This window comes from Sceloporus occidentalis, unplaced genomic scaffold (assembly GCF_023333645.1).
Source record: "Sceloporus occidentalis isolate IW3139 unplaced genomic scaffold, rSceOcc1.0.p SCAF_19, whole genome shotgun sequence".
Taxonomy (NCBI): domain Eukaryota; kingdom Metazoa; phylum Chordata; class Lepidosauria; order Squamata; family Phrynosomatidae; genus Sceloporus; species Sceloporus occidentalis.
The window spans coordinates 10,523,858-10,548,468 of NW_028316999.1; the positions used below are offsets into that span (position 1 = coordinate 10,523,858).

Genomic DNA, 24,611 nt, shown 5'->3' on the forward strand with positions numbered 1-24,611 from the left:
ATTCTAAACATGTAATTTCACTTACCTTGAGCTTTTAAAGGAAAACTCAACTACCCATGATCTGCTGGCACTCTTCAGTGTCTTCATTTAGCACCTGAAAGCCTCCTGGAACCAATGCAGAGATGTCATACACAGCAAAGGGTGTGTTGTAAATATTTACATAAGGGTTACATAAGGGCGCACATTGCACCCTTATTTTTTGAATACGTGGCATCATGCAAGTGGCACCTGGACTCATTGGCCACAAATGGTTACCGCATCCCATACAGAAGCCACATAACAGTAACAATAGGTAGATAAGCATGCAACATGAAAAAATCTGTGAGCATTCCCCTTTAAAAACCATGGGCAGTGACTTATTGAAACTATCTTAGACCATATTTGCATTTGTGATAGCTAATATTAAGTACAAGGTTGTCTGTTAGTTTCTGTTTCATGTTTTGGCAAGATCCTTACAGAAAAAGTTAATAGTAGATCTTATTTTCCACAGTCTGATAGAGAGGGGGGTATTGGACTTGCATAGTCCAGAGGCAATTATCTGATGATATAATTTATGAAATAATACCTTTGTAATGTTCGTAGTTGGCTCTGCATATGTGGAAAACCAGCATTCACCATATTTAGAACTCATTTTATTGATTTGCAGATAATTATGTAACCTTGCATTATTTGACAGGCTGAAGGAATAGAATATTCATATTCACAAACCACACTTTTGGAACTGAACAACAAACCACAAACCATTTCAAAGGCTTTGGACTTTACATTCCCTCCTGGTGTAGTAAGCGGCAGTGCAAAGGCATTTATCACTGTTGTTGGTAAGAATAAGATAATGGCATGCTCTATTTAAATGCACTTTTTACAAACCGAGATTCTGTTACTCACTGTCTTGGACTATTTTTCGACAACACAATCGCTAACTTATGCTTAAATTAAAATGATTAAGAAGGAAGTATAGTTAGAATGTATTTTTCATATTATTATTATTTTTATTATTATTATAAAAAATATATATTTGTATTTGTCCGAGAGAATTTGGTGTCATGGGCCAACACTTTAGGGACTTTGGAGTTCTCTTCTAGGTGACTCATTTTCTATATTTGCAAAGAAATACTTTGTTATAGTACTATCTCTGTTTTAACATTCTATGTTACATGCCTGCAGTGTCTCTGTTGCATTAAAACTAGAGTGTGTAGCAGCCCCTGGGCCGCTTTATCGGTGTGCCAAGTGACCTTACTAGTGTGGCACAGGTCTCAATGGGGCAGTTGGGAAACCAGGTGAGGCCTAGGGCAATGAGCCCCATAAGTATTAAAAACTCTTGAATTCATTCTGTATGTGTGCTTAGAGATTGAAGGTTTTAACTAGACATGGGCACCAGGGGGCTCTTCGTGTTCGTCTTCATGCTCGTCTTCGGGGAAAAAAAAACCTTCGTATTCCGCGAATATTCGCCCGTTCCTGTCTTCTTTTCGGGCGAATATTCGTGGCCATTCTTCGTGCTCGTTTCATCTTCGTTTTCTCCCAGGTGCGTAGCAGGGGTTAATACGGGGTTAAGAACACATTGGAGCAGCAGCAGCAGATGCGTTCGCGCCGTGAAGGTACGTGTGTGCGACTCTATTGGTCGCCGGAAGGGGGCTGGTCTGGCATCAACAAATGAATTGCAGAACTGCAGAATGCACCTCATTCGTTGATGGCAGGCGAGCCCCCTGCCGAAACGACCAATAGAGTTGCATACACGTACTGAGGTGTACTGTACACAAAATGACCTAGACAAATGCTCCAAGGAACTTGGCCTCCTTTTTATCATACACAGTTACACATCAATAGATGTTTAATAAAACAATAGGGATTATTTTACATTTTTAAATAGATTTTGGACCACTTATAATACATGCCTAACATTTGCTACCTATTTATAATGGCATACTTTGCAACAAACCAACTTTTACTGGACAGGACTGGAAAAAAGCAGGACTGTCCACAAAAATGTTGGGTGTGTTGGCAGGCATGCGAATGGAAAAATGTTGGACAAGAACTAAAAAATAGCTTAGGGTTAATGTACGGTTATTTTTAAGATTATTAGCAGTGCACTGTTTTGGTTAAAGATGTATTATGTCTAAATAATAATTTAATTTTAATTTTAATGGGTTTATTCAATTTTATTTTAAAGTTATATTCATTATTATTTACTTTATTATATTTATTTAATGTTGTAGTGCTACCCTACCCAGCTATACCTATGTGCACTAGCATACCTAGTTTAGCTAAATTTGATGGGACAGGAAAAAAGCAGGACTGTCCCTGAAAAAGTTGGGTCTGTTGGCAGCTATGTGGATGGAAAAATGTTATAGGGTGAAGTGTGAGTTAATGCTAGTGAGTGTAGAAGTGAAGGCCAGGGCAAATAGGAGGAAAGGTCCTTGTGATTTGTGCATTGTACATGTGTGTGTTATGTGTGTTATGTGTTATGTCACTGTGTTATATGTGTTATGTGTTATGTCACTGTGTTATATGTGTTATTGTGTGTGTTATGTTTGGTAGGTTGTGTATCAGACGGAAAAAAATGAAATGGAAATGGAAAAGGCGAATGAGTGGGCAATTGGCGACCCACTCACCTGTTTCACCCCAGGGCAAAGCATCCAAACAACTGACAGTCCTAGATGTTTGGCAGCGGACTTCCAGAGCTCAGACACTAGGCCCTAGCGTAAGCTGGCTACTCTGGCGGAGGTAGAAGGCGTTGCCACACCGCAAATAGAAGCAGCCGGGGGGAGAAGCTACCCTTACCATTAGGGACATTTTGGGCATGACTCTAGCCAGGAAGCGAACTGGCAAAGAAGAGACGCTGGCACCACCACCACCACCATCAGCATTGAAAAATGGAAAAGGCGAATGAGTGGGCAATTAGCGACCCACTCACCTGTTTCACCCCAGGGCAAAGCATCCAAACAATTGTCAGTCCTAGACGTTTGGCAGCGGACTTCCAGAGCTCAGACACTAAGCCCTAGCGTAAGCTGGCTACACCGACGGAGGTAGCAGGCATTGCCACACCGCAAACAGACGCAGCCAGGGGGGAGAAACTGCCCTTACCATTAGAGACATTTGAGGCATGACACTAGCCAGGAAGGGAACCGGAATTGAAGAGACGCTGGCACCACCACCAGCAGCAGCAGCATTGGGAAAGGCGAATGAGTGGGCAATTGGCGACCCGCTCACCTGTTTCACCCCAGAGCAAAGCATCTAAACACTGTCAGTCCTAGACTTTTGGCAGTGGACTTCCAGAGCTCAGACACAAAGCTCTAGCGTAAATTGGCTACACCGGCGGAGGTAGCAGGCGTTGCCACACCGCAAACAGACGCAGCCAGGGGGGAGAAACTACTCTTACCATTAGGGACATTTGAGGCATGACACTAGCCAGGAAGGGAACTGGCAAAGAAGAGACGCTGGCACCACCACCAGCAGCAGCAGCATTGGGAAAGGCAAATGAGTGGGCAATTGGCGACCCGCTCACCTGTTTCACCCCAGAGCAAAGCATCTAAACACTGTCAGTCCTAGACTTTTGGCAGCGGACTTCCAGAGCTCAGACACAAAGCCCTAGCGTAAATTGGCTACACCGGCGGAGGTAGCAGGCGTTGCCACACCGCAAACAGACGCAGCCAGGGGGGGAAAACTACCCTTACCATTAGGGACATTTGAGGCATGACACTAGCCAGGAAGGGAAATGGCAGAGAAGAGACGCTGGCACCACCACCACCACCATCAGCATTGAAAAATGGAAAAGGCGAATGAGTGGGCAATTAGCGACCCACTCACCTGTTTCACCCCAGGGCAAAGCATCCAAACAATTGTCAGTCCTAGACGTTTGGCAGCGGACTTCCAGAGCTCAGACACTAAGCCCTAGCGTAAGCTGGCTACACCGACGGAGGTAGCAGGCATTGCCACACCGCAAACAGACGCAGCCAGGGGGGAGAAACTGCCCTTACCATTAGGGACATTTGAGGCATGACACTAGCCAGGAAGGGAACTGGAATTGAAGAGACGCTGGCACCACCACCAGCAGCAGCAGCATTGGGAAAGGCGAATGAGTGGGCAATTGGCGACCCGCTCACCTGTTTCACCCCAGAGCAAAGCATCTAAACACTGTCAGTCCTAGACTTTTGGCAGCGGACTTCCAGAGCTCAGACACAAAGCTCTAGCGTCAATTGGCTACACCGGCGGAGGTAGCAGGCGTTGCCACACCGCAAACAGACGCAGCCAGGGGGGAGAAACTACTCTTACCATTAGGGACATTTGAGGCATGACACTAGCCAGGAAGGGAACTGGCAGAGAAGAGACGCTGGCACCACCACCAGCAGCAGCAGCATTGGGAAAGGCAAGTGAGTGGGCAATTGGCGACCCGCTCACCTGTTTCACCCCAGAGCAAAGCATCTAAACACTGTCAGTCCTAGACGTTTGGCAGCGGACTTCGAGAGCTCAGACACAAGGCCCTACCGCAAATTGGCTACACCGGCGGAGGTAGCAGGCGTTGCTACACTGCAAACAGACGCAGCCAGGGGGGAGAAACTACCCTTACCATTAGGGATATTTGAGGCATGACACTAGCCAGGAAGCGAACTGGCAGAGAAGAGACGCTGGCACCACAACCAGCAGCAGCAGCTTTGGGAAAGTTGAATGAGTAGGCAATTGACGACCCGCTCACCTGTTTCACCCCAGGGCAAAGCATGAAAGTCTGTCAGTCCATGGCGTTTGGCAGCGGACTTCCAGAACTCAGACACTAGGCCCTAGCGTAAATTGGGTACACCACAAACACGTGCAACCGGGGGGAGAAACTACCTTAAACATTAGAGAAAAAAAAAATTAACTTTCCAAGCTAAGAGCTGGGTATCCCAACTTGGGCAGATTGAATTTAAGAAAAGCAAGATGAGGTGCCATGCGTGAGCGCTGTGGACTCAGTATGTTTCCAGTCATAGAAAACACGCGCTCACTTTGAACAGTGGTTGGCGGACATGATAGAAGCTGCTGTGCAACCCATGAGAGTGCAGGCCACACACTCTTCTTTTCATCCTAGTAGCTAAGAGGATCAACATTAGGTGCAGAAGGAACTTCACAGAGGTAAAGTTTGACCATTTCAGCAGCACTACTCTCCTTTCTGCTGCTAGCTCTGTCAGATGGTCCAACTATACTCCCAAGTGCCTCTTCCCAAAACGCAGCTGCTCCACTCCGCTGTGTTGTGATGCTTGTGGCACTGCTGCTGATGCTGCTGCTAGGAGTAGCAGACCACATAATCTCTTCCTCCTCCTGCACCTCTCCCTCCTCGGACAGCATTCCCATTGTACGCTGCCAGTCACGCACCTTGTTGACCAATTGCTCCCGGTAGCTACTGAGAACATTGAATTTCAAAGCTAGCTTTCCCTTAATTCTTGGATCGCAAAGGCACGCTAGCATCATTTCGGGACTCTCTTCCATGCGTTTGTGAAGGTGTACTTTTAGCAGATCCTTCAGCTTCCTGACTATGGCTGCTACGTCAGGATGTAGAGTGCCACCTTGAACAGCCTCACGGTTTTCAAGGAACACATCCATCTTGCTGCCTAGATGGGAGAACACTGGGATTACCTGGGCCAGACTGTGGCAGTGTTTGAGCTTACATTTTCTGTGGCATCCCTGAATGGTTTAAGGACTGCCACTAGCTGGGCGATCACTGTCCAATCCTCCCTATTCAATGGAGATGTAATCCCAATATTGTGCTCTGAGGCAAGATTATGGATTGCCCTCTGCTGCTCCAAAATCCTCTCCAGCATGTCTAACGTGGAGTTCCACCGTGTACTGACATCCTGACGTAGGCAGTGTACGGGAAGACCTGACCTCTCTTGCTCTTCCCTCAAAAGTTGGCTAGCCTTAACACTATGGTGAAAGTGCCCAGCGATCTTTATGCAGCGGGACAGAACTACTGCTGCCACATTAGTTCCTTCTGACATTGCTGCCTTCACTACAAGATGGATGATGTGGGCTGCACAGCGCACACCAACAATATGACCATCCCGCAGCGCTTTCACCATATTGGTACCTCCGTCAGTTACCACAAAACCAACTTCAACATTGGTGCCCGCCTCTCCTCCCACCCAAAGGCTAAACATTTTCCTCATCGCATGCAGAATATTTTGGGAAGTGTGCTTTTCATCCATCACTTCTGCATGGAGAAGGAATGATCGGTAGCCTGCTGCAGCAGCAGCTTCCCTGGGCACACCGGGCTGCCACCAGTGTGTTGTCAAAGAAAGAAAGGCATGCTGCCCACTAGGTGCACTCCACAAATCTGTTGTGAAATGAACAGACTGACCAGCAGCCTTGGAAAGCTCCTCTTTCACTGCTGCAACACAGGACCGATACAATGAGGGGACAATGTTCCTGCTGAAAGTGGAACGTGACGGAACTGTATATTGTGGAGCCACAGCCGCCATCAATTGTTTGAAAGGCTCCCCATCGATCATAGAGAAGGATGCCCCTCCAACAGCAATGAACTGACCAATAAGTCACGTTACTTTATTGGCCTGCTGTTTGGGCATTGACCTTTTGGATTGGAATGCCACAAATTGTTCCAGGGTGGGCTGGACATGCAGTGCTCCAACCTGCCTTGGTCTCTGGCTGCCAGCACTAGCTGCTGCTGCTGCTGCTGCTGCTTCTATTGGCTCAGAAGCAGCTGTTGGGGTTTTTCCACGGCCACCAGCTATGCTGCCTGCACTAAGTTTTACTTCTGCATCTTTCCCCAATAGCACAGCGTTGTGTTGAGTGCTGAGGTGATGCTTCATGCTAGCACTGGTAAAATGGCCAGACACTTTCCCTCTGCTTATTAGCTTCCCACAATGTTTGCATTTTCCATAGCGCCCTTCTTCAACATTTTCAAAGTGCTCCCAAATTGGGGCGCGCATAGCCTTGGAGTGTGCCTTGGGTGCTGCTCCTACTGCTCGGGGTGGATGAACAAAGGCAGAACTAGTGGTGGTGGGACTGGTGGTAACAGTACTGGCCATAGTGGGACTGCTAATTGCTTTAACTTTAGATTTGCTAGGTTTTGCTGCTGCTGGTGGTGGTGATGGTGATGATCGTAGCGGAAAAGGTGGAGGCTCAGGGGAAAATTGTGCACTAGCCATTTGGACACTGCTCCCTGAGGAATCTGATTCCTGACCACTCATCTCCTCTACTTCCTCTGGCTCATAGTCTAGTTCTTCATTAGCCAGATCGAATGGAATTCCTGCTAGGCTGGAGCTAAGACTGATATCATCGTGAGACTCATGACTAGTAGTAGTGCGAGCAGGAAGAACAGACTCTGCACTTGGCCTCTCAGTCTCAGGCTCCTCTGCTACCTCGCTAGGTGGAGTTCCACTATGTGTAGCCCTCTCTCTAACTGTCTTTACAAAAATATTGTAAGGACTTGGTGGCTTGCTAGAAGTACTAGGAGGACATGGCGTGGCGGTACCGGTGGGAACAGTAGGCGCAGCACTAGTGGTGGTAGAGGTGAGGGTGGTGGTGATTTTCCCTACGAAGGAATGAGATCGCTTTGGTTTGGGACCCCTCTGAGTCTTGCTGCTAATTTGGCTCTGCTTGGTACCTTGCATGCTGCTTGTGGATGGGGAAGATGCTGCTTGGGGCAAAAGGCACTTCTTTTTACTCACTGGGCTAGTAGAAGTACTAGTTGTGCTACCCTTTAACTTTGAACGTGCTTCTGGTGCTTTAGGCTTTCCGTAAAAAAACATAGAGCTTGTGGGCCTAGCCGCACTACTACTGCCTGCTTTTGGTGCCTTTCCTTTACTTGATGATCCTTCAAGCAATGCTTCCCCAAATGATAAGCAAGAGCTTGGCCTACTTGGCCGACTAGACTGACGCAAAGGCTGCATCTTAGAACTGGTGGTGGTGCTGTTGGTGCTGGTGGTGGTGGTGGTGGTGGTAGATGGAGCTTGTCCCTCCTTAGTCCCAAAAGGAGGATCCATTTCAAATTTTGTGTTGTGTGTGTAGTGTAGTGTTTAAAAAAACGTAAAAAATAAATAAAAAAAAGGGGATAAAAAAATTAAAGACTTTGAATTTACACGGGCCTAAGAGCCTATCCTACTACTATGCTAAACCTACAACTATATTAGTATTCTAGTCTGACTCTAGGCAGAGGCTCTCAAGCCCACTAAGCTAAAGTGAAGTTACCGTATTTGCTCGATTATAAGACGACCCTGATTATAAGACGACCCCCCAAATCTTAATATTAATTTAGGAAAAAAAGAAAAAGCCTAAATATAAGACGACCCTATAGGAAAAAAGTTTTACCAGTAAATGTTAATTCATTTAAACACTTTTTTTAATAAAAGCTATGCTTGAGAAAAATATTTTGGTTTTATTTCCTTCTATTTTCCAACCTGCCCCCCAGTTATGCACATCTGCCCCAGAAGTGCCTTATACCCCCTATATGCCACTGTGCCCCATGATATGCCTTTTAACCCTCTAAATGCCACAGTGCCTATAATATGCCTTTTAACCCTATATGCCACTGTGCCCCATGATATGCCTTTTAACCCTATATGCCACTCTGGCACTTAGAGGGTTAAAAGGCATATTATGGGGAAGAGTGGCATATAGGGAGGTTTAAGGCATTTCAGGAGGCAGAGTGGCATTAAAGGGGTTAAAATGCATTTCACAGAGCACTCTGCCTCCAGAAATGCCTCACACCCCCCATTTAACACTCCCCCTCCCTCCTCCAAACTTACCGGTGCTTCTGAGTTGGGGGGGGCGCATAACGCAGGAGGGTCCAGGTCCCCTGCATCTGAGCCCCAGGTGCTTAGTCCGGGCAGCATGTAGAGCTCCACGCGAATCGCGTAGAGCTCTACACGCTGCCCGGACTAAGCACCGGGGACTCAGAAGCACCGGTAAGTTGGAGGGGGCATAACACAGGAGGATGCAGGTCCCCTGCATCCTCCTGTGTTATGCCCCCCCCCTCCAACTTACCGGTGCTTCTGAGTCCCCGGTGCTTAGTCCGGGCAGCGTGTAGAGCTCTACGCGATTGTATCGTGTAGAGCTCTACGCGATTGTATCGTGTAGAGCTCTACGCGATTATATAGCGTAGAGCTCTACACGCAGCCCGGACTAAGCACCGGGGACTGAGATGCACCGGTAAATTGGGTCGGGGGTTAACACAGGAGGATCCAGGTCCCCTGCATCTGGGTCCCCAGTGCTTAGTCCGGGAAGCGTGTAGAGCTCTACGCGATTGTATCGCGTAGAGCTCTACACGCAGCCCGGACTAAGCACCGGGGACTCAGAAGCACCGGTAAGTTGGGGGGGGGGTTAACACAGGAGGATCCAGGTCCTCTGCATCGCTGCGGGGGATCTGGATCTTAGTCTCATAATCAGACCTATTTGAGGTCTGATTATAAGACGACCCTGATTATAAGACGAGGGGTATTTTTCAGAGCATTTGCTCTGGAAAAAACCTCGTCTTATAATCGAGCAAATACGGTATATATAATAGATTAGAATTACTTTTATTATGGATTATAGATAGAATATAGATTATGAATTAGAAACAATTACTTATATATTATAGATTATGAATTTATATTATATTATATAATATATTATAGATTAAGAAGATTAAAGATTAGAATTATTTTAGTACTACAGCTAGTAGCTTGAAGCTTTGCTTAGTACAGTTGTCACACTTCACTGATGGACTGAGGTGAGCAAAACAAATGAAATAAAATGAAATATTATTAATTAAGAAAAATTGACTTGGTCTCTTGCTGTTGCTAAAACAAAGCACAAACTATAGAGCTGCAGCACCAGTACTAATATGATTTGCTGAACTATAAGCTAGTAGTAATTATTAATTATATTTATAGCTAATTTAATTAACTATTAAGATAAGAATTATAGAATTATTGATATTAATGATTTTAGATTAGACACTAGTAGATGTCTTGAATGTCTACAGTACACTCTACACTAGTATACTGTTACTAATACTATACTAACTATAGTATATATAACTGACAAATATATATATAATTTTATATGTATTCAATTATTAATAATATATTCTATTAAATTATTTATAAATTCTATTATTTAATTTATTTAAGCAGGACAGGCAGTAGGCACTAGTGCCAGCCCAGGGCAAGGGCACCCCAGTGCACTGTCAACTCAACAGCACTACACAGTTGATGACAAATTAAATAAAAAAAATATTATTATTAAATATTATTAATTCAGTAGAACTGAAGTGAGGAAGAGTACACTGTGAGAAATGGCAGGCTGAGGCTTACCAGTCTCACACAGAACAGAACAATCTCTCTATAACGCTCGGATGCAGCACAGCAGTGTTGCCAAAGCAGTCACAGTGAAAAATGAATGGATCTCTCAGGCAAGCTCTGGTCTTATAAAGGCGGTTTCAGAAATTAAAAAAGCAGCAGCACAGGCATTGGACGAGACCCTTAGCGTGACGTCACAAGAGTGAGCTGATTGGAGAGACGAGGATCAGCTCACTCCTGTTTGAAATTTTGCGGCTGCGCGGCAAAAAACGAATCTTCGATTCTTCGTGTTTGTGAGTCTTCGTCTTCTCCTACGTTTTGCCGGCACTGTATTCTCTTCGGCGCGTCTTCGGCACGAACAAAAAAACGGCCTCTTCGTGCTCGTTTACATGTTCCCCCGAAGACGAATGCGCAAGTCTAGTTTTAACACACTTTTTTTTCTTTTTTTAGGGGATATCCTTGGTCCATCAATCAGTGGTATTGAATCACTTATTCAGCTTCCATATGGATGTGGTGAACAAAATATGATTAAATTTGCCCCTAACATTTTTGTAATGGAGTACCTAACAAATTCCAAGCAGTTGGATGACACAATCACTACACAGCTGCTTTCATTCATGCGAGAAGGTATGCAGATAGAACAAATCTCGTTTTAAGCGTTATTACTTTTCAAAAGGTTTATATGAAAAACAGTATTCACACATATGTTAATGGATAATTTGGCAAAAGTGAAAGATCTAATAATATATGGAACAATCAAAATTAAGGAATTGTTTGAACAATTTATTTAGAATGATAGAAGATCTGTGAGCTGGCGGATGTTCTACGTAATAAGAATTCCCAAAACATAATAACTATTATCCATCTAGTACCTCTTTTCTGCATTGCCCAAGTTGACTTGCATGCATAGAATTATTTATGTTGAAAACCAGACATTGTCTAAATTGTAGTCATGTAGTTTGAGATTGATGTGAATGTCACATTTCATAAATTCTAACTTATTCAATATTACTTTAATTCCAGTTGCTGTTGTGTAAATCTGTTCTGCCCTGCAATTAAAATGCAATCTAATTTCTATAGATATTTGACCCATATGCATTTTTTAACTTGAGTGTGAAGCATCTGAAGACGACGAGTCATAAAATAAAATGTAACAGTACACTGACCAACATTTTATAAAATGAAACTATTTTCTGCTATACAGCATTTAAATATACAGAAAGAGAAAACTTCATGAAACTGTTCTTTGAACTATATCCTGTCAGTCAGCAAGAAGAAATATTCTGTCCCAATGTACATTGGTCATAGCGATGAACCAGGCTCATAGTGGTTACTACCTAGCCCCCCATCTACAGTTTGCAGCTTACTAGACGGGGGCTAGTTCTAACGCTTCGAGTTGCTATGTACTCATCATGTACATAGAGAGCCACACATAGCAAATTGTCTTACATCTTGGCATTATAATCAAACCGTGATTTTTAGTCTCTCCAGTAAATAGCTTTTAGTGACAATATGTTTCTTTCAGATTACTGCTTTATAAAGCTACATTATGCAGCCATATAGATGGGTTGGACTTGCTGTTGGCAGAAAAAGTTACTTAAAATATCACAATTTACTCATATGATTTAAATATGTTATCTAATCTTTTACTTTATACCTCCTCTTCTCAAATTGACACAGTTGGCCTGTATTCCCCTGAAATAATAGGGTTCAAGAGAAAGCAACGCCTTTCACTGGAGTTGTTCTAGAGAGGATGTTTTCTTTTTTACCTTCTTGGATTATTTCATTTCGCAACTCTTATGTGGGTTGATGCAAGGGAAATTCATTAGCTAGTTCTTTATCTCCATTTATAGAGAACCAACTATAGTTTCTAACTGCAGAATTGGCAAACAATTTGAGGAATCTGCAAAACAAATCTATACATACATAAGCCAGCTAATCTGCATGTGTGTCTCTGCCCTTAGGTTACCAGAAAGAACTTACTTTTCAAAGGACTGATGGGTCTTTTAGTGCATTTGGAAACAAAGATCCCTCTGGAAGTACATGGTAATCAGCTGTTTTTATATATTTTTCAGTTGTAGTCCTTTTAAGATTGCTTATTTTATGGCCATCACCAAATACCGGGACACTCGTAACAACCACGGCATGTCAGGACTGGGGCAGGCTACTGCTGCACTTTGATTTGTTGTTGATGGAAAGTGTTAGCAAATAAGTCAAGTTAGGTACCAACAGCAGAACTTACTAATATTGTGTCTTTTTTAACCTAAATTTCCATTGAGTTGTTTGTTACTTTTGGCAAACCATTGTGTATAGTCAAGCTATGTTCCATTTTGGCATATACTTTTGAAGCAGCTTAGTTCAAAAAGCAATATTATTGTTTGTTCTTGTAAATATGCCAGGGGGAATCTTTCCAAACAAATATGATAGACGAATTTAAGAAATTCTGAGCACTAGAAATTATAATGCACAATAACAAAAAAAAGTCCATAAATAGTATATTGGTGTCCTTTGTTCAAAACAATATTATTAAATTGTTTAGTTAGGATTTTAATTAATATTTTAAATCTCTTACTTTTCAATACATTTGTTTCTCATTAATACTTTAGGTTATCAGCATTTGTTCTGCGGTGTTTCTTAAAGGCACGGGCATTTATACTAGTTGACCCTGTAGTATTACATAACACTTTAACATGGCTTCTCAAACACCAGAAGAAAAATGGAGAATTTTGGGAGCCAGGAAAAGTATTACATACAGAGCTTCAAGGAAGACAGAAGAGCTCTATAACCCTGACTGCTTACATTATGGCAGCACTAATTGAATATCCAGGTCTCAAGGTAAAGAATTATTTTTGGAAAATCTACTGTACTTCTGTATGCGCTTTTATTAAACATCAGTAATACAAAAAAAAGCCTTTCTTGTCTCACATGAAACTTGATTTGTATGTCAGCTCAGTTATTAAAATATCATTTGAGGGAAACTTATCTTGAAATCCTCCCTTCCCTATAGGATTGAGGGTGTAGTGTTTAAAAACGTAAATTGAAAAAAAGCTACTGCCTGCCCCTAAGCCCCCCAGGTAGGGAGTGTAGCACCCATCCATGCACAACTTAGGTGCCGGGAGAGTGGACAGTCAAAAGCACTCTCAACTCAAACTGTAAAAAATATGCTTAAAGTTACCTTTTAAGGGGCATCAACAAGTGGCCACTGATCCTCGTCTACCCAAGAAAAGATTTCCTTCCAAGAATGAAAATATACACCCTTTATTAACTTAATGGGACTCCATTCAAGTAAAAAAATTTTTTTCAGGGAGGTGGCTTCACCGGCCATAGTACCCCTCACTCCTGCCGCAACTTGTATTAGGGTCTTCCGGCCCCACGGTACCTGTGCCCTGCAGTAGAAGGGCTCTGGAGTCATCGGGAAAGATAGTGACACAGCATGCGTCCTGATTGGTCTCTCTTGTGCTAACCTATCAGCTTTAAAGCCCGCCTAATGAGAAAACTAGACCAGTGTCTAATCAAGACCACTAGGAAGCACTCCTCTGAACTTATGGTACCCTTGAAAGAGCAGAGATTCCGCCCCCCCTACTTGACTGGGCCCAGTACACCAGTACTGGTTCGATTCCCCCTGATGGCTTAGCTGTGTCTATCCCAAGCATTCCTTTACTGTGTTAAACTCTACTGCCAGGAGTCTGTTCCACTTATCTACTGTCCTCTTGGTAAAGTAGAATTTTCTTACATTACATGTAAGCCTTCTCACTTCAAGTAAACGTTCCCTTGCACTTTGTGAAATCCCTTTGTGTATTTAAATGCTTCTTTGACATCTTCTCTCCTTTCATTCAAGCTATACATATTGAGATCTCTTGGTCAGTCTTGATTTTTATCCTGCAAACCATTCACCACTTAAGTAGCCCCCCTCTGACACTGAACTGAAATGAAAAGATTTGAGTACAAGGAATTCCTATGCTTTTACACAAACAAAAAATCTCATAAAGTAATGTGCTACATGCCATCCTTAGTATGTCATAATAGGACAATTTAGAAGTGATTTTATCCAGTGATGCAATTTTATAATAGTTTCAAGATTTCAATTGCTTTTAAAACAAAAAAAATAATTTTGTATTTTTTTCTAAATTATAGTTAAGAAACCATTGTTATGGTTCCAAAAATGATTTGCACTCTCGAGATAACCAGGAAAAATATACACATTCTATTGCTGGAAAAAAGAATTAGTGACCAAGTAGCCGCATTCCCATTTGTAAATCAATTACATCTACATAGTTTCATTAATGTCCATCTTAGCGTAATTTTATATGTATGAAGCTAGATATTATTGTAGAGTAATTTCACATTATGCTATGCCGGTCATGTAACAAATTAAAAACAGAAAAATAATGGCGTCAATACTCAAGTATAGTGCTAGCTTTTCGAGGCGGGGGGGCAATCTCTCTCTCTGGGCGGCTTTGGAACAAATGTTTTTTGTTTTTTTTTAAAGTTTACTACCGATTTTAGAGACTTAAGACATTGTTTGTATCCTGACTAGATCATCTCTGTTTGTCTTTTATTTATTTTATGAAACAAAACAAAGTATCAAAGTAAAATCTAAAAGATCCATCCACACCCAGGTGGTATAACTATCTAAAATTATAATTCCCAACAATTATGTCTTCTGCAAAATGTTTAAAATCCAGACCCTCCTAGCAAATGCATACAGGCGACACTCAAGGTTACTCCCGTCAAATAGATTCCGTAAACTTTGCTGTGATGATAATGGTCTTCTTTATTAAACAGGCATCATAAAAAAAGACATAGAGCAAGATATGCTTAATGCATTTTGCACTAGGGAATCATCTTGAGTGCCGTTTACCGGTGTTGCTGTCAAGGTTACCCAGCTGATGATTCAACAAGCTGCATTTCCGTCCCTGTGTCAGGCTACTCAGCTGATGTCTAACAAACTGCCTTTTCTTCTCGTAACCAAGGTTAGACCACCCTTTCCAGGCTTTTTAAGCAGCTAGGCCCGTTTCCTCCCTGCCCTTGTGGTTTTTTTTACTTCCAAGTAAGTTCTTTCTGTGTATTATTTGGCCTGGTCTGACTTCCCTCTTGGCTCCTGTTCCCTGGCATTGGTACCCTGACATCGCTGATCGCTGTACTCCTGACCAGGCTCGTCTGATTGCCCGCTTTGGCAACTGATCCTGGCTTATATCTTGGTTTTTTTCACAATTTGCTTTTTATTCAATAAAGTATATTTATACTTTATTTTTATGTTTCAGTCTGGTCCCTGGTCCCTAACAGTTGCCTGTAGAGATTATAAACATGCACTTCAAACAATAATGTATTTTTTTGTTTGTTTAAAATTTTCATACGGAAGCCATAGCAACCAAATATCACAGTGTCCTAATCCTTGCCACATTATTTTCTAAAAAGATCTATTCAAGCGTATACCATACACAATTTAAATATCAATGCCACTTCCAAATCATCTACTTTCAAAAAAGTTTGCTTTCCATTAAAGAAAATTGATTCCATATTTTATTGGGGAAATTGTATAGAACAAAAACTACCAAAGCTGAGCTGGAAACTTTAAACTTTGTCTTGTATGAAATGAACATTCAGATGGCAATTTCAATTATATGCTATTTAGATTATTCGATCTTATTTGAGAGAAATGTCTTTGTTTTTTAGATCTCCAATCACATTACAGATGCAACAAATTACTTGGAGTCTCAAATGAATGAGATCATTTCTGATAACTACACTCTTAGCTTAGTGACATATGCGCTATCTCTGGTTGGAAGCCCCAAAGCAAGGGAAGCACTAGACATCCTAAATAACAGAGCAGACGAAGATGGTAAGGAGATTGCATTTATTACTATTTAGTTAATATGATGTAACTCTTGCAATGTGAAAATGCTTCCTTATTGTAACCAAGTTTGCATCTCGATGAGGTAATACTGTAGCATATCTTTTTGTAATATTCAGATTCCAGAATCCATACTAATTCTTACACAAATATGCAAATCTCTTATCCTTTTCAATTAAGTATTAATGTTGTTATATTAATATAGTATAATAGTAATATTGTTTTGTGGCTTTGTAGAGAAACAGAAAAAAAATGTAATGTAAGCTAATGTACATGTAGAGTGGAGGGAAATGTGCACTGGGTTGACATTTGTGCTCCAAGGCAATATTCTCTGAGGGATCATGGAATAAAGGGAAATCTACATATGGTGTGACAGCTTTACCTTTGAGAGCTGCAAAATAAAAATAGTAAAGATAATAACACAAATGTTAAAGGGAACCGTCACATCTGTATTTGCATCCAGCACCAAAGCCTATCCAATTATTATCTTTTTGGTTGTTACAGAGGCATAAAATTAGATAGGATACAAGTTCAAGGTCAGTCAAATTATTAAGTTCCTGATAATACTTTTTGTTGTTTTGGAGAAAGATAGTTTAGTTATTAACATATACGTTGAATGTGAACTTGTTGATGCAGTTGTAAATATACATTACTTTTGATAAGGCATTACAAATCACTTAAATTTACAGGAATTGTCCTAGTAAATGTTCCGTTATGTATCAACATCTGGGTTTAAGTAATGTTAATCTGGCTGCCAATCAACCTTATGTTTGCTGGGTGGCGGGTTCCCAGCTTCTCAGAGGTTTTGTTTGTGATTAAATGTACATGGCATGTAAACCATTAGGCAGCTACAATTGTGTTCTAGCTAGCAGCTCAAGAACTGCACAGAACACACAAACCATCTTGAGCCCTTGACCTTACGTTCCAGTCTCTGTTTGCCTCAGTCAGATGCATTTATGTCATTCATAGCTTCAAAGCCTGAAATGCTAGAGAGGCACTGATATGTGAATAATGGTTTTGAAGTCTATGTATCATCACAGCAATCAAAAGATGATATTATTTTTAGGACACATAAGTAAAAAAGGCGGTCATTGCTAATGGGATTATACAATTTAAATGGAATAAGCGCAAAAAGTAGCTCGAGTGGGCATTTCTTGAGTACATAAGCCCTCTATATTTCAATGTCCAATTAATAAGTTGTTTCTGTAGGTGCACCCAGTAGAAGGTAGGACACAAACTCACAAGCATAAGGTTCCATCCAAGTCTAGTACTATATAAGTGGACTTATCAATTATTAGATGGGCAGCATTTGTTCTAAGTGCATTTTGGAGATATTCTGGAGATCTATTTTGTATCCACTTTTATTGACATCTCCATCTTCTCTACCACGTACAGGAAATATTCTATTTGTGAGATTCTGCTTGAAGACAAACATGAAGCCATGATAAAATTAGAAAACAGCTAATCTGTTTGGCGTCAGCCACAGAAACCTAGAATTTGACAGCAGACTAAAGAAATATATATATTTGGGCCATTCTTCCTGAAGCAAACCTTATCCAGTCTTTTCATTTGTCTATACCATGGGTGTTTACATTCTCTCTCTGTATTAGCCTCTACTACTGCCCTCTCAGTAAAGTATCTCTCCTTAGACATTACCTTTTAATAGGGGGTAAATCCCAGATCTTAATGGATCAAACCATCAAGCATGGGTAGCCTATTTACTATAATGTATACGCTATTGGATAGTTTGAGGGAAAAGGGTGTTTTGTGAGGAAACCCCAGTGATATTGTTAAGGGTTGGATATATGAAAATGATAAAGGGATTTGTAGAACACATAAAGTGAAAAATCAGGCCTTTGGCTTTAGAATTACTTTTTATCAATACATTTGTTAGCAAAGTGAATATCTCAATTTTGTAGGTAAAACTTTGTATCTTACACACTGATACCTTTAATGACATTATTGGTATACAGTAGAAAAACAACCAATATTAGATCTTCATACTTAAATATTAATTATTTTACTTGTAAACCAGAATGTGACTTCTTATACAGTAGATCAATATGTTTTTCACATACTGCATCTGTACATTGAAGTTAATTACTAAATATGCTTATTTTATATATGTTTTACACATTCTGACAGGTGATTTACGATTCTGGAAGTCCCCAGTTGAAAAAGCATCTGGTTGGTGGCAGCCAAGTTCAACAGATGTTGAAACTGTGTCCTATATACTGTTGTCACATATTGTACAGGATCGTGTCGCTGATGTTATACCAGTTTTAAAATGGCTGAGCCAACAGAGGAACCACTTAGGAGGATTTTCTTCTACTCAGGTTTGTTATGTTTTACTTTATTTCCTCTACATACTGAATCTACATACTGCATTATGCACCTTTTCCCCACCTAAAAGTTGGAGAATCGCAGATGTTATGTGATAACTGGGCTTAATAGTCACACATTTTCTTAAATGTTCTCAAGGTTTAATGGGGGTAGCAGAGGCATTATGAAGCACTAGTCTACACCAACCGGACAAGCCAGAAAACCCCTCCTGTAGTGCTGCCAAACTGCAAGGGATTCTAGGTAGTCATGGTCAACAATGATCACCTTTTGATTCTATATCTACTTCAAACATGGACCCTTTTGGAGCAAATCTCTGCTGTACCAGACAAAGCCCAGGGCAAAGTGTAGAAGCCAGATCAACATTTATGGGACTCATCAGCATGAGGTTGTGATACTGGCTTACTCCTATGCATGGTACACAGTATATCACAGTACATGCATACAACTTTTAACCCTACTTCTGTTTTGGATTTGACAGGACACCATATTAGGATTGGAGGCAATGTCAAAATTTGCCTCTCTACATAAAGTTGTCAAAACAGCATTAAGCATTTCAGTGACTGGAAACTACATGAATACTTCTGCCAACTTCACGATTAACTCTTCTAACCGTCTGGTGCTTCAAAGAAAAGAAGTAAGATGATTGAATAACTTTATTATTAGTAACGTATGACAACAGTATTATGACATGGAATCTCATTGTATACTCTTATTGTAGGTTACTGTTGGACAACCACTAAATCTTTATATTAATGCTGAAGGAGTTGGCTTTGCAATATTGCAGGTACGTTAGCTTCATTTATTGGATATTTATTACTAAAATGAAAACGAACACGAAGGGTGGGTTTTCGTTGTTCAGCCCGAATAAAACAAACTTCCTCATCTAGCCTACCTTATCTACGCAGCATCGCAGGGGTTAATGGGAGCAGAAATCCGTAGGTTTGCGCAAGGAGTTAAAGGTCCATGCGACCGACTCTATTGGTCGCCTGCAGGGGCCTGCTCCGGACCTTTAACTCTCGGAGTGGGGAGAACAATGGTCAGGAGTTAAAGGTCCGTACGAGTGACTCGTTAGTTGATGGCAGAGGAGGGCCCTGCCGGCGACCATTAAAGTTGCTCGTATGGACCTTTAAAATGCTGGCGCCTAAACTGCCACAGGAACAGGCGAATATTCGTGGAATATGAAGATTTTTTTCCCCCTGCGAACACGAAGAGTTGGCCGGTGCCAAAGTCTACATGAACCTTTTTGCAGTATTTAAGTCGTAGGGTATTAAAAGCATAGATTGTATGCTTCTCTGAACAAGGTGGAATTCAGCACAGATGACTTTTTGGAGACGTAATTGCGAAGTATTTGTATTGGTTGAGAAAAACAAGTCATGAGCAGAATGAACAGGACAGTGGGCAGAATGAAGAGTACATTGTTATGGTAGCCTTGTTTTATTAATTAGTAATGTTTTTATTTTGTAGCTTCATGTTATGTATAATCTGATGGATTTGGATTTGTCCAGAAACCAGTTATCTACTGCAAACCAAGATGCCTTTGATTTAGAAATTATAGTACATGATGACAAAACAAATATAAATGATCTGAATTTAACAATATGTACAAGGTATGCAAACTCGTACTTCACTTTAAAATATATATATTTGACACCCTTGGGCACTGCCCTCGGTCTGTTTGTACAACAGCACAATATCTAGTCTGATGTGGCGTCATGGCAGATGCAAGATGCATTTTTTATATATAAGATGAACATTAGATAGACTGGCTACTAGCACATAGCAAAATTTAATTGAGACTAAGACTAGAAACCTATATCCTGCTTATTTCCAACCAAGAATACTGACATGCAAATACAGACACATTAGGGGAATTCTGACCCTTTGGCCCCTGGCCAGCTCGTCCTTGTTATTATAGTTATTTTCATTAAAATCTTAAAATAAACTCAAACTAAATAATATTGCTCATAACAAAGCAGATTTGGTTTTATATGGATGTAGACAAGTAAATATATTTAAATACAAAAGACTCATATGTATATCTGACATTTGTTGCAAGACGTTAAATGAAATTGTCACAGGAACCACGTTAACCCAAGGTTATCATTTGATGCCTTCCTAGCAGTAATCACTCTTAAGTAATCTTATTGCTCACTGTGTTTTATGTGCATTCTCTTTAGGTATAGTGAAACACAGACCTCTGCTCAAAGTGGAATGGCTGTAATGCAAGTGGATTTACTTAGTGGTTTCAGTTTGTCACCTAAAGGTGTTTTACTTCAGTATCCAGTTAACAAAGTGGAGTCTAGTAACGGCAAAGTCAACATTTATTTTGATTCTGTAAGTACAATAAATAAAATGTTTAAAAATTGCTATTTTATATTTTATTTTAAGAAATAAGTACAATTATATCCTATGTACATTTTATACTGAAAATCCATCACAGCTCAATTTAAATTATTAGACTCTGTATTTTTTTACTTAACCTGAAGTTGTTCCTAATGAGAGTCATTTCTACACCCTAGCTCAATAAAACACATGTTTGTGTGGATATTCCGACAAGTAGAGAGTCAAAAGTGGGCTACACTCAAGATGCATTTGTGTCTGTCATTGATTACTATGAACCAGGTTAGTACAACACATTTCCTATTAAAATGATTTAATCTAAATATTCTATCATAATGTACACAGTATATTATATGATTTAAAGATCTAATATATCTGAAGTTATCCTACAGTTGCACAATGTAAAGGGCATGGGTTTAACTTTACATTGGGTCACTTTTGGGGGAATCATTTGGAGTCTCCGTGCCGGACCCAAGTGGTAAAAATGGTTATTAGGCAAACCTTCATAAAAGGTTGAAAAATGTGCAATAGTAGTGCAAGACAGCAGAATTTGTTGGCAAGAATGTTTGTATATAACTTGATTAAGTACACAGGTAATAAACTCAAAATCTTTTAGGAAATGTGCATTTCCCAGGCTCTCAGAAACCAAACATAATTTCATAACATTCCATGTCGTAGAGAAGTCAGATGATGTAGAGATGTGTTTTGTCAGTCATCAAGTGTACTTTGAATAGCTAGGGGGAACATCAGTGGACCATTCCCAACACCTCTGTTACTCGACTTTCCTGAGAGTTCTGTACTGCCAGAAACTGACAAAGGGAGAACGATCAGTGCTGAATTCCAGTCATTGTGAGGGTTTTATACGAAGTTCATAGTTTAGCTGCTTATAAGGGGCCGCTAATAAATAGCACTTCTGTATAAAAGTACAGTATAATTTATCCTAGGAAAAATAGAAGTTGTAAGCTCAAGCATGTCTAAATGTAATTGCTGGTTAAAAAAAATAAGTGTATTTTATATTAAAAAGAACAGTAATAGCCGTTGGTATACTAATGCTATTTGCTAAAATAAACTTAACAATGTGTGGAAGAACCTATAATAAATAAAAAGACAATAATAACAATTAGGATAATAAATCAAAATATGAGGGGTTAATTAGGTCTTCCATTTTTTGTCAATAGAATAGACTAGTAAGAGATTTTAAAAATGCATGCAATCAGTTTGCTCATTTAATCTTTCTAGTAGTTTGGCCAAAATGTAGTTATTTCTGCTAAAGGGTTTGGTACATGACAAACTTAGAATTGGTACTTTTGGTTATAGCTTGTATGATATAGAACCAGAATAATCATAAAGTAAATATTATACATTAACAAAGGTGTGAAATATTTAGTGTATCTTAAGATGTGCAGAAATAACTTCTTATTATAACTCGTAGTATATAGTGCCAGAATGATCATAAAGAAAATACTTAACATGAACAAAGGTGTGAAATACTGTATCAGCTCGATTATAGGCCGCACCCGATTATAGGCCGCACCCTTATAGGTTGGTGCTATTTTGAAGAAGCATTTATTAAAAAAAAAAAGCATTAAGAAAAAATACACATTAGTGGAATGGTAAAACAGTATTTTATCTAATGAACAGGAATACATTTATTTTAACATTTTGGTATCTATTATGCAATTAGCCAGCCAATACGGTATTTAGTGTACCTCAAGATGTACAGAAACAACTTCCTAAACTGATGAGAATTAAAGCATTTGTTAAAATAAAGTTATTATGAACTTGAAGGTTGTCTCCTGTTCACCCTCAGTTTGAATCAGTTAAAATTATACCAGCAAATGTGAACGGTTTCCATGGTTTGCAAGAGGAAGAACAGATTTAGGTTCATAGTTTTTAACTGCAGCATTCCATTTTACAAGGTTGTCAACTCACTGTGCTCACCCACAGCAAGTAGTAGACTTGTAGATTCAGATTCGTACAAATTTGCTATTTGTTTAAATATCCAAAACGATTAGAAACCCTCAACCAAACTCTTACTCACTCTTTCAAACTCATTCTCTCTCTCACACTCTCCCTACCTTCTCTGACTACTTCCATGTCCCTGTCTCTTATTCCACACCTCTGCTTCTTGTCTTGCCTCTTCTTGTTCATCTGTCTTCTTTCCTCTGTTCTCTTTCTGCATCTGCCCCTCCAGGTATGACCTCTGTTAACCAGACATTCTGGAGCAGTTGAGACAGAGCCATCAAAAGTGTGAATGAGAGTGTGAGAGAGAGAATAAGAGAATGAGAATGCGAGAGTGTTAATGAGGGTGTGAAAAAGTAAAATTGTAAGAGAGCATAAGCGAGGGTGAACACTAATTTTGTTTCCGGATAAAAAAAAAGGCGTTCCGAATTTCATCCAAAACAAAAGTGCAGGAAACGAAATTAAAACAAATGGACCAATACGAAACAAAAACTTGTCTAAATTTTGGTCCATTTGCACAGGTCTAGCAAGCAGGTATGCTTGGAGTAGTTTGTGCATGCATTGAAGTTGGCCATTCCCAGCAGGTCTGCTTTTCTGAAGCCAGAGACAGAATGAAATAAATTATTTTGTTTGCAAACCCCATGGGCTTACAATGCAATTACAATATACTAATGTTGTTATATACCTTTATTGTCTACTTACACTAATGCTTCTGAAATGTTTTCCTATGTGGTTATTTGAACAACAATCTTTCAAATACATTATGATTCTTGTATCCTGTATCCTTGCTTCTTCCCTGCCCATTTTACATGCCACTAGTTTTGTTTATATGCAATACTCTTGTATGCCATTTCTGCAAGCTAATTTAATGTTTTCAGTATTTTTTAAAACAAGAATGGTAATCAATTGTTCCTGGAATGCAAGTCCAGCCCTGTGCGTTCCAAATTATTACAAATATTTTGGCTTGTTCTTTTAAGATATTATAGATTCACTTATTGCCATCAGACTTTTTTAATTTTACACAGTTTTTTTTTCTAAAACAGGCAGAAGAGCTGTACAAAGCTACAATTCGGAGCTGATGCAGAAACTTTCATCCTGTCAGCTGTGCCAAGACAAATGCGTCATGTGTAGAGAAGTCAAAAATTCTGCTGGATTTCAACAAACTAATATAGTCAAGTGGCTTTTCCTTGTGCTGCTTGTATTATATATATAATATTGGTGTAAACTTTTTTTAAATTACCTTAATGTTTGGTAATATAAACTTATTATAAAGAAAATAATTTGTTCCTCCCGGTTCCATGTTTTATTTTGAACATTTTCCTAATTTAATTTACTTGCTTTTTTTCATATTTTTTCATATCTTTGAGTTGACAGTTCAAGTTAATGTTTGGCTTGAGACGTTCAGGCCAACTTGACTAAGTTGGCTTAACATGAGCATCTTGTTTATTAAAGGCAGCTTGATTGCCAACTTGACTGCAGTTAAAGTGAATTTGACTCAAGTTAAATTGCCTGCCAAATAACAACATGCTATGAAAAACAAAACAACTAGTCTATCTGAAATTTAGATTGATTTCAGTTTGTGGTCGAGACAAAAAAAAAGACTTCCAATCAATTTGACTCTTCAGGAGGCAGTAAGATGCTCCAGAACTCTATTAACCTCAAAAATCGCTACCAACTCAACAACCATCTCCACCGACAACTTGATTGGAAGACTTTCATGACAAAGTCAACTGTATGGTTTATAACCACCTTGGCTAACAGACTAAATCAACTTGACAGTTGTCTCTGTAGCATGTTCGACAACACTGTTTTTTCTGAACTGACCTGATTGTTTTATTTCTTCC

At 40.1% G+C, this 24,611-nt stretch overlaps 1 protein-coding gene across 1 annotated transcript in view; it reads left to right on the forward strand.

The window, feature by feature from the left end:
• LOC149302389 (CD109 antigen-like) overlaps positions 1–23,980 on the forward strand; it is an 85,009-nt gene extending 61,029 nt beyond the window's left edge. Inside the window, exons 25-36 of the mRNA XM_089482456.1 lie at positions 677–818; positions 10,719–10,895; positions 12,233–12,314; positions 12,875–13,103; positions 15,945–16,110; positions 18,268–18,458; positions 18,944–19,099; positions 19,184–19,249; positions 19,930–20,072; positions 20,643–20,799; positions 20,985–21,087; positions 23,811–23,980. Of these exons, the coding sequence (XP_089338582.1) occupies positions 677–818; positions 10,719–10,895; positions 12,233–12,314; positions 12,875–13,103; positions 15,945–16,110; positions 18,268–18,458; positions 18,944–19,099; positions 19,184–19,249; positions 19,930–20,072; positions 20,643–20,799; positions 20,985–21,087; positions 23,811–23,980 (1,782 nt within the window). The remainder of the gene's footprint in view (positions 1–676; positions 819–10,718; positions 10,896–12,232; positions 12,315–12,874; positions 13,104–15,944; positions 16,111–18,267; positions 18,459–18,943; positions 19,100–19,183; positions 19,250–19,929; positions 20,073–20,642; positions 20,800–20,984; positions 21,088–23,810) is intronic.
• The last annotated feature ends 631 nt before the right edge of the window (positions 23,981–24,611 follow it).